This window comes from Salvelinus alpinus, chromosome 5 (genome assembly GCF_045679555.1).
Source record: "Salvelinus alpinus chromosome 5, SLU_Salpinus.1, whole genome shotgun sequence".
In the NCBI taxonomy this organism is placed as follows: domain Eukaryota; kingdom Metazoa; phylum Chordata; class Actinopteri; order Salmoniformes; family Salmonidae; genus Salvelinus; species Salvelinus alpinus.
In genome coordinates this window covers 79,031,901-79,050,999 of record NC_092090.1, presented here as the reverse complement: position 1 = coordinate 79,050,999, position 19,099 = coordinate 79,031,901, and the positions used below count along the sequence as shown (strand labels likewise).

The 19,099-nt window shown below is 41.9% G+C and overlaps 1 protein-coding gene across 4 annotated transcripts; it reads left to right on the top strand.

Annotated features, from left to right (window-relative positions):
• The first annotated feature begins 7,053 nt into the window (after positions 1-7,053).
• Positions 7,054-18,396, top strand: rflna (refilin A). 4 transcript variants are annotated; one of them, XM_071403435.1, is made up of 4 exons: positions 7,054-7,246; positions 7,657-7,883; positions 14,991-15,100; positions 16,173-18,396. In XM_071403435.1, the coding sequence occupies exons 2-4, from the start codon at positions 7,668-7,670 to the stop codon at positions 16,504-16,506; spliced, it is 660 nt and encodes a 219-aa protein (XP_071259536.1). In that variant the 5' UTR covers positions 7,054-7,246; positions 7,657-7,667; the 3' UTR covers positions 16,507-18,396. The 4 variants fall into 4 exon arrangements, with proteins under 4 accessions (XP_071259536.1, XP_071259535.1, XP_071259534.1 ...); XM_071403434.1 differs by having other exon boundaries at positions 7,054-7,392; XM_071403433.1 differs by having other exon boundaries at positions 7,056-7,246; positions 7,514-7,883.
• The last annotated feature ends 703 nt before the right edge of the window (positions 18,397-19,099 follow it).

Below are 19,099 nucleotides of genomic sequence, written 5' to 3'. Positions count from 1 at the left end.
GTAGATTGACACAAAACAATTTAAAAATATATATTTTAGAATAAGGCTGGTACATAACAAAATGTTGAAAAAGTAAAGCGGTTTTGTAATGGCTGTTGGAAGGAGAGGACCAAGGTGCAGCGTGGTACGTGTCCATATTTATTAAATGAACACTGAAATAACAAAATTAACAAAGAGAACGACCGAAACAGTTCTGGCTGGTGCAGACACACAACAGAAAACAACTACCCACAAACACCAGGTGAGAAAAGGCTACCTAAGTATGGTTCTCAATCAGAGACAACGATAGACAGCTGCCTCTGATTGGGAACCATACCAGGCCAAACACATAGAAATAGAAAACATAGAAAAACACATAGAATGCCCACCCTAACTCACACCCTGACCAAACCAAAATAGAGACATAACAAAGGAACTACGGTCAGGGCGTGACAGGTTTGAATACTTTCCGAATGCACTGTATGTAGGTTACATGAAGAATAGATTCAAATATTATTCCAATGTTGGCCTCTCTGGTCCAATTCCTATCGAAGTAATTGTTTGATATTGTGATTTTTGTGTTGTCTTTTTTTTTTTTTTTTTACTTAGGTCTATATTCTTCTTGTCAGATTTTTTTTGTTGTACTTGTCCCGGACAAGAAGACAAATGTTAATGTAGAGATCTGTTTAACCACTATACACCTCGCTTTGTCAACCAACGTCAAAGGCCATTGACACACTCACACAAAACACCTTTTGTATCGTCATTGTATAATTTTTTGGGGAACTAATAGTCTATTGATTTGGCACTCATGCATTCAAGGCTTTATTTGGTTTCCACAGTACATCAACCTTTGTGGACTGACTGTAGGGACCTTTCTAAGTACACCATTGGTAACTATTTGCACTTAAATGGTAATTAGTTGTTGACATTTGGTACCTAAAAGTTTCAAGGACCTAACGTGCGTATTCCGAACGTACATTCTTATACTAAATCACACTGTGAAAGGGCTAGCTGTGTAAAACAGACGACCCAACTGTAACATAGTAAACAAAACCATTTTGACCTATTCTCTGTTCAAACAGAATGGGCAGGAAGTGAGAAAGTCAAAGGAAGCGGGCGTTCAACACAACAGGTGAATCACTTATTAAAGATCAGTGTGGATGAGCTCGTAGCATGCGAGGCTAACAGCTGTGGGGCCTAAGGGAAGTGCTCAGCCCAGCCAGATGCTATGGAGAAGATGTCAACACGGTACGGGACACAATAAGCACAAAAATATGCTTCCATCACTTTGCTTTGTCCCGCAGACAAGATTTGGAAGAAATATGTTTACAAGTCAGTTAAAACACATGGTTGTCTACTCTCAGTGAATATAACTGTCAAATACTCTGTTCGTACACTTAATGGTGAAAAACTTCTTTAAACACTTCCACAGTCAGATACAGGATAGTGCACACTTGTTTACAAGCCAGCTCTGGAAAGGGTCTCCCAAGCCCGAAACCTCCAGCTCTGCCCAGTGGTCTCCAAACATTAAAACCAGATGCACTATCCAGAGCAGTGAGGTGCATTGTGAATTAAGCGTCTTAGATGGTATATTTAAAAAGTGCCAGTGTCGTCCATCATGGAGTCAGTTTTAGATTACACTCTGACTACTGCTCCTCACACATCATTCTGCTGTATTCACAACCAGCTCTCCATTTCAGACTTCAACAAGTGGGTCAAACTGAATGGATAGTATGCAGCCACACTAGTGTTATGTGTGTACATTGTGCGAAAAGCAAAGTCTAAAATGATCACCTGTATGCTACATTCCCAGCATTCACGGTTGGGCAGTCTGAAAAGAGAGAGACATTGTGTGTGTAGAAACCACAGTGACGTCTCCACTGGTTGAAAACAACCTCCCTGCTGGCGGACTGAGCCAGGACGGCCTTGCAGTGGTTTGTTTACATTGAGAGCTATTCCAGACAGCACACACACGCACACACGCACGCACGCACGCACGCACGCACGCACGCACACACACACACACACACACACACACACACACACACACACACACACACACACACACACACACACACACACACACACACACACACACACACAAAGATGCACTCAAATTCAAGCCTTCACTTGCTCTTCTTACAAACAGATAAAAGCCCAAAAATGTATTTCTCTGCTATTCTGTCTCTCTCACAAACACACACACCTGTGCTGTGTTCCAGTTCCACCTCCACACAGCTAGCTTGGCACTGGGCTGTGAGTAGAGAGAGTGAGCCAGCTCAGTGAGAATGCTGCAGAGCGTGTGTGTGTGCGTGTGTGTGTGTGTGTGCATGTGTGTGTGTGTGTGTGTGTGTGCGTGTGTGTGTCTGTGTCTGTGTGTGTGTGTGTGTGTGTGTGTGTGTGTGTGTGTGTGTGTGTGTGTGTGTGTGTGTGTGTGTGTGTGTGTGTGTGTGTGTGTGTGTGTGTGTGTGTGTGCGCCAGGGGCTATGAGGTGGGGAGCAGGATGTGAGTGATTGCACTGAGAGCGCAGGAGGAGGGATGATGGAGCACACAGGGATGAATCACTAGCAGGCTGCCTGGTTTCATAGTTTCACCCGCCCCCCTCCCTCCGTCCTCCTGTCTGCGACAATGTGAAGCCTCCCCAGGGTTACCCCCCCCATCTCACCCCCTGGTTCCCTGGTTTGGAACCCAAGTGCAAAGGTCCTATCCTGTATCAAAAGCCCCTACTCCAGATTCTAGACCAAAACCACACCCATCATAGCCTACATAACCTACATAATGTGATCAAAGACACTACCCCCATCCACAGTCTGTAGCCAAGGAATGAGCTACTCCAAATACTTTAACAAGTTCTAAAGCTTTCCCACTGTTGTGTTGCTCTCACAAGCTACTGGTATACAGTAGAGGTCTTCTCGGGCCCAACAGACCCCAGTTCTTTAAATACGCAAAAAAAGTGTTTTGTTTCATTTTGTAGAGACATTTTCGTTGGCTATATTAAGTTCGACCTGTCTTTTACATGTTTTTAAAGATAGGTTAAAAGTAGGCCTGTTGTAAAAGAATCACCTGTTGCTGTCATTTGTTTGGTAGGCCTACACTAAGCACTCGCCTTCATTGGTAATTGCTGTAATATAAGCCTGTTCAACTTTTGAGAATGTTTAAACCAGTTCTTCAAATATGCATCAATGGTTTTGTTTCATTCTGTTGAGGCATTCTCTTTGGCCAAATTAAGTTCAAAGTCAACTGTAATGTTGTGTTCCTATCGGTCTACTACAAGGCTACTCGCACTCAAATCATGAAAAGAAAAAAATAAAGAGGGCGAGATTTAATGTCACAATATGGAAACCTGTTTGTATTTTCCCTATAAACAATGACTTGACTTACTTTTGATATTACCCTAATGAAGTCAAAACCCTTTGTGAAGGTTTGGTGTGGTATATTAGGCTTATGAAGGCAGTGCACCAGCGCTCCAACTGATTCCGACAGTTGAACTTGAAAAGATAAGACATTACATACTTCTGTCCATACATAACATTATGCACACAGCACTCATACCTAAGTATGATGCCCACAAAACATGCTCATCCTCTGTGTCTTATAGATCAAATCTCTTCTGTAATCTTTTAAAAATATGGGGATCATTGGGATGCGCTCTTTTGAAAAGGGAGTACCTGTATGACGACATGATGATGCTCCCAAAGACACACCTGCCACAGTGAACTCCTGACTACTCCCACAACACAGCCCACACTTCCTGCCACAGTGAACTCCTGACTACTCCCACAACACAGCCCACACTTCCTGCCACAGTGAACTCCTGACTACTCCCACAGCACAGCCCACACTTCCTGCCACAGTGAACTCCTGACTACTCCCACAGCACAGCCCACACTTCCTGCCACAGTGAACTCCTGACTACTCCCACAACACAGCCCACACTTCCTGCCACAGTGAACTCCTGACTACTCCCATAGCACAGCCCACACTTCCTGCCACAGTGAACTCCTCACTACTCCCACAGCACAGCCCACACTTCCTGCCACAGTGAACTCCTCACTACTCCCACAGCACAGCCCACACTTCCTGCCACAGTGAACTCCTGACTACTCCCATAGCACAGCCCACACTTCCTGCCACAGTGAACTCCTCACTACTCCCACAGCACAGCCCACACTTCCTGACACAGTGAACTCCTCACTACTCCCACAGCACAGCCCACACTTCCTGCCACAGTGAACTCCTGACTACTCCCACAGCACAGCCCACACTTCCTGCCACAGTGAACTTCTGACTACTCCCACAGCACAGCCCACACTTCCTGCCACAGTGAACTCCTGACTACTCCCACAGCACAGCCCACACTTCCTGCCACAGTGAACTCCTGACTACTCCCACAGCACAGCCCACACTTCCTGCCACAGTGAACTCCTGACTACTCCCACAGCACAGCCCACACTTCCTGCCACAGTGAACTCCTGACTACTCCCACAGCACAGCCCACACTTCCTGCCACAGTGAACTCCTGACTACTCCCACAGCACAGCCCACACTTCCTGCCACAGCTCCACTCCATCACAATAACACTAAGATGAAAACAGCCATAAGAAAACAAGATAACATGTGTGCAAGCTTAAAATGCATTAAATTAATTACACATTATAGATCTTAGACAACAAAGCAAAGAATAGATTTATGATAGTTTTATAAGGACCTAAAAAACATAATTCATGATTTCCTGGGCATCTGCTGTAATTACCATGGAGAGCTGCTGAACCATCAAAGACTCAATCAACTTCCCCAGACACACACTCCCTCCTCTGCAGCATTGTGTATTTGTGCTCTGATTTCCCTCTTGGCAGGGTTGATGTTGGTAAGAGTAACTGGGGAACCTTCAACAAGGGTTCCATTCTTCATCCTGCTGGGCTGTGATGACTATCCTGTCGGTTAGACTGAGCTCGGGTCTGCTGTAGCTCCATACTCATATAGTTACTGGGAGTCATACAGCATTCCCACCCTGTCCCCACCCAGTCCTGAAATATACTGGGCAAGACATTTTTACACACACACACACACACACACACACACACACACACACACACACACACACACACACACACACACACACACACACACACACACACACACACACACACACACACACACACACACACACACACACACACACACACACACACACACACACACAAATACACAAATACACACACACAATTTGAAGAGAAAATAGGTTGTGTCAAACTGTCAGGTGCTGGCATAAGATGCTAAATGCGAAAGCATATTCAAACTGAACACTAAATGTTTCCAAAGGACTAGCATTACTGTTGAGACATTGATTTTATCAATGTCATCATACAAATACAGTGCTTATTACTCCACTAAATACCTTTGTGCTGTTTCTTCATTTCCACCCGTCTATAGGCCTACAGAGTCCAATCTCATCATGCTGCTGCTATACATTTGTGACTTGTACACTGTGTATTTACAATCATTGTGGCACTAATCTATCTCCATACGTCTGTGAAAAGAGTGGATAGGCATTTCCATTGAATAATATACACTCCCCTCCTCTAATCTGAGTCTAGGGGACCTGACAGTGTTTAATGGCATTCTTGATATTTGCTCCACAGTAATAGAGAACAGCAACAGAACACAAAAACGTATGGTATAGTATATAATGTACTGTATAATAACAACAACAGCCTAACGAAAAACCAAAATGACCTATACATTGAGTGTACAAAGCATTAAAAACACCTTGGGCCCTCAGAACAGCCTCAATTCTTCGGGACTTGACAAGGTGTCGAAAGCATTCCACAGGGATGCTGGCCCTTGTTGTCTCCAACACTTCCCACAGTTGTGTCAAGTTGTCTGGATGTCCTTTGGGTGGTGGGCCATTCTTGATACACACGGGAAACTGTTGAGCATGAAAAACCCAGCAGCTTCACAGTTCTTGACACAAACCAGTATGCGTGGCACCTACTACCATAAGGCACTTAAATCTTTTGTCTTGCTCATTCACCTTCTGAATGGCACACATACACAATCCATGTCTCAATTGTCTCAAGGCTTAAAAATCCATCTTTAACCTGTCTCCTCCCCTTCATCTACACTGATTGAAGTGGATTTAACAAGTGACATAAATAAGGGATCATAGCTTTCACCCAGATTCACCTGGTCAGTCTATGTCATGGAAAGAGTTCATAATGTTGTATAGACTCAGTGTACATTAGATTGTCACAAGAGTTTTCACAATGACAGTTCATTATACATTTTAAAGGCATGAAGTTAACATAACACAATTGATTTGAGCCAAATTAAAAGATCAATTATTTTTTTGTAGTAAATTCCATGGCTTATTGTAGCATATATGCTATTCATTCAACACATTATCTCTCTTTTGTATAGCTACACTCACAATACTCCCACTTTCCCTGACTTTCTGAGTTATTAAGCAATAATGCACGAGGTGGTGTGGTATACCAATATACTATGCACGACGCTTCGCAGAGTGCCTGGATACAGCCCTTAGCCATGGTATATTGGCCATATACCACAAACCCCGAGGTGCCTTATTGCTATTATAAACTGGTTACCAACGTAATTAGAGCAGTAAAAATAAATGTTTTGTCATACCCGTGGTATACGGTCTGATATACTACGGCTGTCAAACAATCAGCATTCAGGGCTCGAACCACCCATTTTATAATAAAGTATTGTAGGGCGGCAGGTAGCCTAGTGGTTAGAGCGTTGGGCCAGTAACCGAAAGGTTGGATCGAATCCCCGAGCTGACAAGGTAAAAATCTGTCGTTCTGCCCCTGAACAAGGCAGTTAACCCGCTGTTCCCCGGTAGGCCGTCATTGTAAATAAGAATTTGTTCTTAACTGACTTGCCTAGTTAAATAAAGGTTACATTTAATATATATATATATTATAATAGTGTTGTATCAGTCACAGAGCCCCAACTAACCTGGGAGGAGCAGTGCGGACGTGCTCGCCCTGTCGACTGTGCCTGGAACTGATCCAGATCATCAGGGCTGGATTGGCTCCAGGTGCAAAAAAAGCTGGCAGGCACATTGAAGAGGGACCTCTCCGAGATCCGGCTGTTCAGTTCCGCGCAGAGCAGACAGTCGGCTTGTAGCTGCCAGATAGACTGCTGCGTTACAGTGGGATAAAGTCATATTGTTTTATATGACTTCCATTGCTTTCTGGAACGTATTTGAATCGAGAATATAACGACAATATAATTTCTGGTTAGTTGTCAGGGAGTTTCTGGAATTTGCTTTCAGTTTCTTGCTTGTCAATTATTTATTATTTGAGAGTATTTGTTTGGGATGACATACTGTTTACCGACCGTCTGATGGAGATAAAACTGTTAGGCTATAATAACAAATCAAAGGTTTGTGAATTTGGGCTATAGCCCACTGGCACAGCGTGCGATTAGTGTGTGGCAAATGGAAGTTATGGTTTTATAATGTAATGACAATATTCTAATATTATTTTCAAATGTGTTATTTTAGAAATCTGTTTTGAATGAAGAATTTGAACAGGGATTGCCCATCTCCGAATGACGGGATTTGTGCGCATTTTGGGTTGCAGTCTTTCAAGAAAATTGGTTGGCTCGTCATCGCCTTGAGTGACTTTGCCTGGTTTTTGTTTTGAGCTCTCCCAGAAATGGTGGGGCATCTACATTTACAAGCTATGGATGACAGTCTGAAAGGAAAGAATCGGGAGGGACTGCTTGACAGTCCGGATTCGGGACTCCCTCCGAGTCCAAGTCCGCCCTTCTATTCGCTGTCCCCCGGTCTGCTCGAGTCGCGCTCCGGGAGTTGTACGACGCTAGTCGAGAACCATGGATACTATAAAAAGGAGAGCAAAGAAGGCAAACTGGTAAGCAACATTTGATAATGTGTTTTGATAGCTTACAAGTGGCGCTGGCTCTGCGCATTGTGCGCAACAAGTGCGCAATTCTGAATAAATAAATAAAACTGAAATTGTTTGAGCAAGACCAGAAGGAATTGCAGCTATGTACCCTCCGATTGACTGTATTGTTACACCATGTGTCCGTCATGGTAGTATGTAAACTGTTTTGTTTTGAACAGATACATGAATTTGCACATTTCTTACTCCTAAACATCTGGTTTTCCTCTTACTTTTGGAATTTCACTGGTGCAGCGCATAGGCCTAGACATGTTCTGATTCAGTCTTATCATTAGAAATCATATAGTTGAATGAATTCTGACATGTCTTGATGATTGCTTGGATTCAGGATCATTAATCTCAAACAATAATAAACAAGTTTATGGATAAATTATTGATAGGCCTCAGATCAAACATCTAGGATCTGATCACCCAGTCCTATAGGCTACAAGTGTTATGTGTTATAATACTTGTAGGTATTATGTGTTATAATACTTGTAGGTATTATGTGTTATAATACTTGTAGGTATTATGTGTTATAATACTTGTAGGTATTATGTGTTATAATACTTGTAGGTATTATGTGTTATAATACTTGTAGGTAGTATGTGTTATAATACTTGTAGGTATTATGTGTTATAATACTTGTATGTAGTATGTGTTATAATACTTGTAGGTATTATGTGTTATAATACTTGTAGGTAGTATGTGTTATAATACTTGTATGTAGTATGTGTTATAATACTTGTAGGTATTATGTGTTATAATACTTGTAGGTAGTATGTGTTATAATACTTGTATGTAGTATGTGTTATAATACTTGTAGGTATTATGTGTTATAATACTTGTAGGTAGTATGTGTTATAATACTTGTAGGTAGTATGTGTTATAATACTTGTAGGTATTATGTGTTATAATACTTGTATGTAGTATGTGTTATAATACTTGTAGGTAGTATGTGTTATAATACTTGTAGGTAGTATGTGTTATAATACTTGTAGGTAGTATGTGTTATAATACTTGTAGGTAGTATGTGTTATAATACTTGTAGGTAGTATGTGTTATAATACTTGTAGCCTATAGGACTGGATGAAATAGAACCAATGGTCTAGCTTTCTCTCATTTCTGTGTTAAAATGGATTCAATTGTTTGTGGTGATTTTGTCATTTGTAATAATTAACTTTTCACTGCAGAAACCCCAAGAGAAGCAGTGTCCAAAACACCCACTCTGTTAATGTTCCATGAAAGGGATAAGCATCAATCTGGGTTATTTCCAATTGTTTTGATATGTTCTTGCCTCTTGAGTGAATATTTAACCATACTTAAGAGTCAATGAGGAATGTTACAAGAGAGTCACAGCGGATGTCAAACATCTCTCTCTGTCTGTCCCATTCGTGATGGAATAGTTTGCAAGTTCATTGGCAGTCCAGAGTTGAAGTGACCCATAGAAACAAACAGAACTCTAGGTCAATGTGTAAACACTTTAACCTTGTGAGTGTGTGTGGTGGTAGCAATGGAAATGGGTGAGGGGACAAAACAGAGTGTGATTGTGATTATATCTGATTAGTTCCTTGGGTCTGTTGTGGTCTCCATTACTGACAACTCTCAGGTTAATGCCCTCTAGTCGACCATGCTGCTGCTCGTGCAGAATATTACACTATAACCTGGCTTTACCCTTTCACTGCAGCCAATGCCAGCTTGGAAACCAGACAGCCCATACAGGCACATGCTTCGGCATGAAATCCCCAATAAATAGACAGTGTGAATAGTGCCTCACACCTGGGAGAGGACACACTTTTGATGTATTATTATTTGATCAAGAAATGCAATTTGTGTAATGTTGGTTAGAAATAATAAGTTGTATCAATCGTTTGCTATGATTTGAGTGAAGTGTAGTAATCCCACTGAGGAACAAAGGTCATTTATATTTAAAAAATGGTTACCAAGGCACTCCTAATTTAGCTATGAAGGGAACATGTTCATACAGGTCTAGATGGCATTTATGTGTGCTTTTAGAGGGAAGCCAGCAGCCAACTGCACATACAGTACAATACAGTAGATGGGAGTTGCGTGACACTGGTTTGTTGAGGCCTGAAAGGGAGAGATATGGTCCTAATCCCCTGGATGTGGGGACTGGTGGAACTCCCCTGCGTGGTTTCCCTTCAAACATAAGCTTTGATTGGGGCTGATTCTGCTTGTGGTTCCAATACCTTTAATGGGATTGCATATGTATGGAAAAAATATATATCTTCCATTAGAAAAGGCTGGCAAAGCATTTTTTGGGGGGAGTTTAAGTGATTTTCTTTTATATACCGTATGTGCATGCTTGGCACTGGCAGTAGGCAGACATGCATGCACTTGCAGAAAACTTGACAAGCAGCATATCAGATGAAAGGAGGTTGTCAATGGAGGGGTGAGCAGGTTCAACAGTATCCCCTTGGATAGACATTTATTTGTATCACAGTCAAACTCCTGCTTTATATTCTGGTTATTAAATGGTTTATTACACTGTTATAGCTTCATATGGGGGGAGGCTGAGAGTACCTCTCACCAGTCTGTGTTCTGGCCCAGTCAAGGAGCTCAGTCAGCACTATAAATATCCCTGCATTAGTATATAGGACAGAAAGGAGACTCGTGTTGTGAGTCATCAGGTGCTTATTCCAGCTTTAGTGTTGATATTGATAGTGATGCTAGAGTTTGAGGACATCTACTATACTCAGTCAGAAGTTTACTGTGTGATGATGATGGGCAGTGTTTTTCCTTACTCCATGTTCTCGTGATCTACCTCGAGTGTGTGAGAGAGTTGCTCTTTGTCTGAGTGTGTATTGTACTGTATGTGGTTTTATGCTTAGCTGCACACCAGGTCGACTAGGTGGGTGGAGAAGTGCTTCCGGGAGAATGAGTTCCGTATGTGTCCAGCTGCCTGGGTACTGTAGATTAGGGATGAACATTTTCCCGAAGATCTACTAAATTTCAATACGGGTAATAATTTATATTTATCCCGAAAGTCCCGGGAAATACCACAAAAATTGGAAGTGCCCATTTAAAGCCAATATATGGTTACTATGCCAGGGTTCTCGCAAAATAAGATTGGCACTGCGCCACATTGCCGGCTTGGCTGCGCCACTATGTAAATATTTCACAGCAAGTGAAACTGATGGTAACGATAGTGTAACTTTGATCGCCAATGACATTGTTGTGAATTGCGAAACAGGCCGTTCATAAATTCCCGAGCGTTATCATGTTCCTAAATTAATTCAGCGCCTTTCAGCAGTAGGCCTAGGCTACTGCATATGGACAAAGGGCACGCTCGGGACTCACAGAGCGCACCCGGAGTAGGCTATAGCGTTATCGAAACATACAAACTTTGTAACCGCAGTCAAATAAAAGTCAAATGACCAAGCTTGCTAGATAACCTCCAACGAATGACAGAATATCTCCTATTTGTCAAAATCGAGTTAATAATTATACAGATCAGCTCATAAATAACGGGGGCATGAAGAGAGGACATTGTTTAAATATCAAGGTATCTTAACGGGGACCAACTAAAAAAAAATATATCTACTCTCATACCGTTTGGTGATCACACATTCTCTACCAAAGCTCTCATATGGGCAGCAATACGAGACAACGCAAAGAAGTGGGGGAAATGTGATAGGCCTATTTTCACATAGGCTACATAGGCGAGACGTGCTTTGATAATGCTACCTATGGATTACAATATAAAGTTAGTAATTTTCATGCGAGAAGTAGTCAGGATTTGGGGTTTCAGTGGGATTGTGACGATAGGAAAATAGCTCCACATAAGGCTATATAAGACTACTACTCGAGTCAATAGATAAATGATACTATTGATGTAGGTTACATTATTGCATGCTAAATGTTTCTAGTCAGTGATAGATGAGCAAACGAATACATGAGCTACCACTTCCACTGGTCCAGCTAGAGTTCAATTAACCAAATATACAGACAGAGATTCAGTGAAGCAAAATCACAATGATTGATTATCAGACAAGTCACATGGTTTTGGTCGGGAGTTGGACAGGCTCCTACACGAGAGAAGAGCAAAATCCACGTGTTGGCCGATAACATGCTAGTAAAATGTTCTGATCAACTAATATATGAGCAAACTAGAATAAAGAGTATCATTAGCACTCATCTCAATTTAGCTAACATGTCCCCAGCCTAATTGTTCCCAAATATCCAAACGGAGATCAGTGAAAACTAAAATGTGACATTGATTGATGTATCTACAAGAGTCCCCACGGTTTGTCTCAAAACAGCTCGATGGCGCTGTCCCAATCAAAACGGTACTGAAATTATAATGTAGGTGACCACACACGACTATTGCTAAGAATTCATATAACGGTTGGATATGACTTTCGAAGTTTCAGTATAAGCAAGAATTTGATACATGCCCTCAATTGTAATAGCCTACTTTATTCCAATATTTTCATAACTAGTTGATCAGAACTAAACTGAGTTTTTCTCACCGCTTTTTCTAGTCCCAACGGCTGTTTCCTTGTCTCTACTCTACAGTATAAATCAATATAGCTTACTGTTTTCTAAAAAATCTGGCTTTTTTGGGGGGTTCGGTCTCATTTCATTTCTGTTATGTTGGACCAGGCCTGGGCTTCAGCTCACCGGGCTTGGGTAGGACCGGGATCACATTTTCAGTTCTAATGAGAACTCTAAACTGCATTCGGGTCTTGTGTGCAGTCCAGCAATGTCAATTATGCGTGTGCTTTCAATTTATGGCGACTTTGTGTGAAGTATATATGCTAGGCTAAAGGCTTCCATGTGACAACCTGTTTGGATAATGTGCTATGTGTGTGTTTTGTGGAAATGCTGTAGTGCGACATTAGGTGAACATTTAATTTCCCTTGTCATTACATTTCTTTCGGGAAATGTGAAGAGTGGTCCCGGGACAGTCCCGCGATTCTGGTTGCCAATGTTAATCCCTACTGTAGATGGAGGAGCTCCTAGCCTGGAGCCCACCTACCATTCACAAGTGTTTACACTTTCAAAGGCTGCCAACATATTCATTCCCCTGGAAAAACAGCGAGGGTGTTGTTCCTGCCAGAGCACAGAAGACATGCCAATCACACTCGTTTAATATGATGATGCCAGCAGCACACAGTGGAAAATTAATGACTTTGCAGATGAAGGTAGATTGACAGGGATTAACAGCAATGAGGGTGGCATGGTTATTGGTTACACTAGCTCTCATCTGAGTGAGAGTGATATACTCAGCAGAGTTGAAGTTGCAAGCTGGGGTACAGTACAGCCTACAGAGTGAGGTTTTGTCCGGTTCCGATTAGGGGGTTTGGGTAAAACAAGCTGTGTGCTGCACAGTGATTTGAGTGGCAACTCTGCTGTGCCCTTGGCCTGTTCTGACCTGTCCCAAGAGCAATTGTATGGGTTTGGAGAGACATGTGCAGCCAAACCTTAACATGTGACAACTTTCCTCGATCTACACTTTGTAATGACAGAGAGAGAAAGAGAGGGAGAGAAAGAGAGGGAGAGAAAGAGAGCTGGTGGGAACAGAATGATATAGCTGATCCAGGAAGTTTGTGTTTGGAGAGATCCTGTAATTACAAAAAAAAAGTGTTAGTTGGACGTCTTGGACTCACAATAAAACATATTGTCTGGATGGCATTATGACTAGATGTCATCCGTGCGTGCCTCTGGGCTAAGACAGCAGCACTGTATAGACTTGGCAAAGGATTTAGAATTTGCTAATTGGTTCCAGAAGCAGTAGCTACAGTGTAGGGGTTTGTGCCTATGACTTTATTGGTCTCTAGAGGGACGGTGGGACAGGACAGCAGAGTCCCTATGCAGAGGCCTTCTCATAGGGTCTTTCTCAGTCAGAATGCTGGGTGTAACAGGTAAACCAAGTCTGGTTCAGACTAGACAGTATTTCACTCTCTGATGACATGGTCTAACCCGTTTGTCAGACTCAGCCGTACGTGATATATTTTTTTAAACCTTTATTTAACTAGGCAAGTCAGTTAAGTTCCAATTCTTATTTACAATGAAGACCTACTGGGAGGCAGAACGACAGATTTTTACCTTGTTAGCTCAGGGATTCGATCCAGCAGCCTTTCAGTTACTGGCCCAACACTCTAACCACTAGGCTACCTGCCGCTCTAGCCACTAGGCTACATACTCTGATGAGATGCATACAGTACGTACCATAAGGTTGACAACACTGACTACAAGGCTTCATTCATTTACAGTCAATTGAAATCAAATTAACCGAAGGATGTATGTGATCTCTCTGGGACAGGGTTTGTTGTGTAGTGCAGACAGATAGACAGACAGACAGTAGCCTCTCTCCTGTCCTGGTCAGCCTTGTCTGCTCTTGGCTGGGCTGGGTGTCTGGACTGGTGGCTCTCTGTGGGGTTGATTTAGTGGAGGCAGCAGAGCGGTTCTAATGGCTTGAGCAGGTGGAGCAGTGACGTTGCCCAGGTTCAGGACACAAAGAGGTGGAGGGTCACTCTCAACTAGCCCCCTCAGCTACACAACAGGCAGACATGCTGGCTGGCTTTTTCAGTTCTTTCAGAAGCATACCACTAGGCTGCTTGGGGGCTCAGTTAAAAGAGATTGACAGCTACTGTAACAATTCATATGGCCTTGTCCCACTATGTAATTATGTGAATGAAAAAAGTAGTGGTGTTCTGTTTGCTACTTGTTGTGTAGACATACATCCCCATTTCCTCTTTCTAGACAGGCTGTGTTCATCTATTGTAGCTGTATTGTGTGAATGCTGTGGGAGATAACACAGGACTCCTCTTGTGAGTTCCTGTCCTGTTATAGGTGGATTCAGAGCCTGCATCTTTGCCAGCCAAAGAAACTGTTCTCTGTATTAGGTAGAGAGCACTAGTAGTGTGATCTCGCAGGACAGTCTGTGATGACACCTACTCTTGCCTGAGAATCGATTCTGCCAGCTCACTTCCCTCACTTGCCAGCTCACTTCCCTTCACCACCAGTATGTTCGTTTTTATACATTAACGGGATAAAGTGATGGATTTATATGAATGGCCTGCCTAACCTCATACCTCTATCCTCCCCTAGCTGCCCTACCTTCTCCTGAACTCAACGGGGACGGACCCGAGGGCACGCATGTACCCTGTGTTCTTTGGGGAGAGCATCGAGGTCAACCCAAAACCTGAAACAGAGATCAAGTGAGTGACCCTTCACCAAACTACATACAGAATGGGTTGCTATTAATAGTAGGGCTGTGACAGTCATGGAATTTTGGATGATGGTAATTGGCCAGCCAAATGACCATGTTCACCGTAATAACCGTTCAAATAGCATTTCTTAAAAATAATATCTATATACAGTACCAGTCAAAAGTTTGGACACACCTACTCATTTAAGGGTTTTCTTTATTTTTACTATTATCCACATTCTAGAATAATAGTGAAGATATCAAAACTATAAAATAACACATATGGAATCATATTGTAACCAAAAAAGTGTTAAACAACTCAAAATATATTTATATTCTTCAAAGTAGCCACCCTTTGCCTTGATGACAGCTTTGCACACTCTTGGCATTCTCTCAACCAGCTTCATGAGGTAGTTACTTTTGGTTACTACATAATTACATATGTGTTATTTCATAGTTTTGATGTCTTCACTATTATTCTAGAATGTAGAAAACAGTAAAAATAAAGAAAAACCCTTGAATGATTAGGTGTGTCCAAACTTTTGACTGGTACTGTGTATATACATTTTGACATACAGTACATTTTATCCTTCGCTCCTGACTGCATGTGCTGCCATAGAAATAGAATGAATAGAACAAGTGTCTCCATTTAAGTCAATGATGGCATAATGGGTGGACTGGCGACCATTGAAAGTAGGAAGTAAAAGAAGGAAGTGTACCCAAATTTGTTGATTCATCTCAACTGACATTACAAAAAAACATTCCATTGCATGAGCCACATCAGTTAACATCACAATACCAGGCAGCGATTGCAAGTGTACCTATGAGTTTACAAGTCAAATTGCCACACGAATGCCCGGCCTTCTGGTCTTTAGTCAGTTGATCGCTCCTCCCCCCAAAAATAATGATAGTCTTCATCCATAACCGTCTGTTACACAGTAATTGTGTCAGCCCTACTTAATAGTGCCATCTAGTGATCAGCTTCTATACCAATTACTGCTTAATCTGTTACTTCATGTTTGCCCTTCAAAGTACTTCGGTACTTCAATACTTAATCCAATGTCTTTCGTTCTACTCCCCAGGTGTAACTCTGAGGTGAAGTACGACTCAGACAAGCACTACCGGGACCAGGTGTACTGCGCTCCTGTTCCAACGGTGACGTCCTACAGCGAGACGGTTGTTGCCATGCAGAACTGCACCTGGAGGAGTTACAAGTCACAGGTATACCTAGAGCCGCGCCAGAGGCCCCTGCACTACCAGAGCACCACCATTGTGTACCCCAAACACGCCAAGAACACTTACCGCACCACGCTCAACTACAACGCTACTGGCTCCCGCCGCTGGTTTGTCTCCACCGTCCAGCTGGAGTCCAGTGAGGACAGCAGCCCTTGCATCATATATACAGAGGACCTCTAAACCTGATCCCTGCCTGGCTAATCCTACTGTTATGGAATGGACACACACACACACACAGTCATATTGCATAATATATTAGGGGTACTGTAGGGGAAGTACAGCGAATCACATAGGCCTTTAAAGAGCTGTACTTCATGGTTCATTATTTGTCTGATTGAGTTAAGCGCTGCCAGTCTGTAGCCTCGTCTCATCTCCAGACACACCTCTGATAGTTGAACATGACTAATTAAGGCTTGATGGTAGTATGTTACACATCTTGTTGACTGTCAATATGTATTATAGAAATGACATATTCATGAATGCTCAAAAGGGAAAATGTGTGAATACACACAGACTCATGAAAAGCAGCCTTTGTGTAAATGATGTGGGTATTCTGAAAAGAGGGGGAAACAGAAATGCAATACTTAGCATTTGAAAGATTGAACCAAAGATTTTGTATCAAAGGAGGTTTCACCCTAGTAGTGAGTCATGTCTTTGTCTCAACCTCATCGAACTGTCAAAAAGGACTCCTGCATTAGATCTACTTCACAACTGTGCATATTTCTCATCACAACATGTCCTGAGGGTGTCATGAGCATTTTCACCTCCAGTGATGTTGAACTCCTCTCTGCGGCTCTGCTGTCTTGCTTTGACACCAAACCACATCTCCATGACATAAACTCTAGAATCTACCTTTTTTGTCTGATAGACAAAGGTCTTTTAAAGGAAAATATCACATTCTCTTACCATTTTCTACAACCAGTCAGAAACAGAGTCTTAGCAGGCACCTTAAACAGCAGGCAGGCAGACAGACAGTCAAGGTTTCTGTTATAGAATGCCTCTGGTGAAGGAGATGATCTTTGTCGCTGCCATAACTACAACATGCCAGTTGGAAATGCCGAACTTGGATCCAATGAGGAGGGAGAGCAGAGCTAACCAGTTAATACTGTGACTAGCTGGGCAAACCTGAGGAACATTTCTGTCTGTTTTTAGACAGCTCTAACCTCTGATGTCCTGATTGTTTGGCAGACTGGTAAACACAACCATAAAAATCCCAACAGCTACTCTCTCTAGCACACTGTTGTAATATACTGGATAAGGAAATGGGTGGCTTGGATTTATATACTGTTGTCAGGTGATGTAGGAAAATAATACAGATGTAATATAGATTATTAAGAATTGCCTGATCTGGCTCACAACCTCTTTTTGTCTGTCTTATATACATATGGATTATGGAACCTGGTAAATGTTGAACTGTGTATTATGAATTCAGATATCTTACCTCAGGTAAAAAAAAAAATCTCTACTCTATTTCATTGAAAATGTGTATTCCCTACTTTTAATTGATATATTGAGCAATTTAAAAAAAATGAAAACTGTAGTTAATGTAGGTGTTGAAAATGTACAAAGAAAGGTGTGTTTTGTACACTCAAGAATATGGACAGAAGAAAGTAAGGAGAGAAAGTGGAGAGAGGCTGTGCAGTTTTATCAGCGGTTTTTGGAGGGTTTCTTGAGGGTTAAGATGTTCTGAATACTTACAATACTGAGGGTTTGAACCATAGGTATTATAGTGGCTTGCACAGAAAGATACTTCACTGGAAAGATTGTTGTGGGTTTATGTGATGTGCAGAAGGTATCTGAGAAGTCATTATTGGTACGTTTGAGGTGATGAAAATCTAGGGGTCTGTTTTTGGTTGTTTTTCTTATTATTAAAGTTAGTGTTCGCTAACGGTTGATTTTGTTCTTGTAAAATACTTTCCTGTTGTATATGTGGTATTGAGGCATTCTCTTTATATTTTTGTATATTTTCTGTCAATCATCTTTTTTTGTTTTGGACAAGAGAAAATAATTTAAAAAGACAAATGTATATCTTAATTGAATAAAAAACTAAATTCCAAAACACAAAGTGCACTATGGCCTCTTGTATTCTCAATATTTTATTTTCAGCAGATTAAAAGTGCCTAAAAGCCTGGAACACAAAGCTGCAGTTGACAACCTGACTTAAATTCACAGCAGCATTCCCATGGCTTCTCCATTATTAAAGACAGGCCATTATTTTAATTTTGTGTTCACCACAAAGGAAAGGAATATAATTTTTCCAGCAGCAGCAGCACAGGAAAAAGGAAGTTCCCCAGACATAGAGCGCCAGGGAAAAGGTCACATTAAATGTGGCGCAACTAGTTAACTGTTGAAGGTTCTGCCCTGCCCTACACTTTCAGGAGTAAACGAGTGAGAGAAGGAGAGGAAAAATTAAAATGAGAAGCTCATAGACTTGAAAGTAAAAAGGCAGAACTTTCCCCAGAAATGCTTATATCAATTACAGTCAACACTTCTACAATTAGCACAATCATGGTCGTTTCCAAAGCTTGAATATTTAGCATCTATAACTCAAGCACTATTCTGTCCCATAAATCCATCCTATTAATATCCAAGTGATATTAAAATAACAGCAGCTCTGCCTCTCTCGTTTGGCAGAGGGCACGTAGAAGGGTTTGGGTGTATGCCTCCGAGCCCCATGGTCTTCTCAGTAGCACAAATCCATCAGCACCTCCTTCCTCACTCTGAAGCTAATAGCACCAGACATGATTAAGATGTCACACAGGAGCTGTGACTG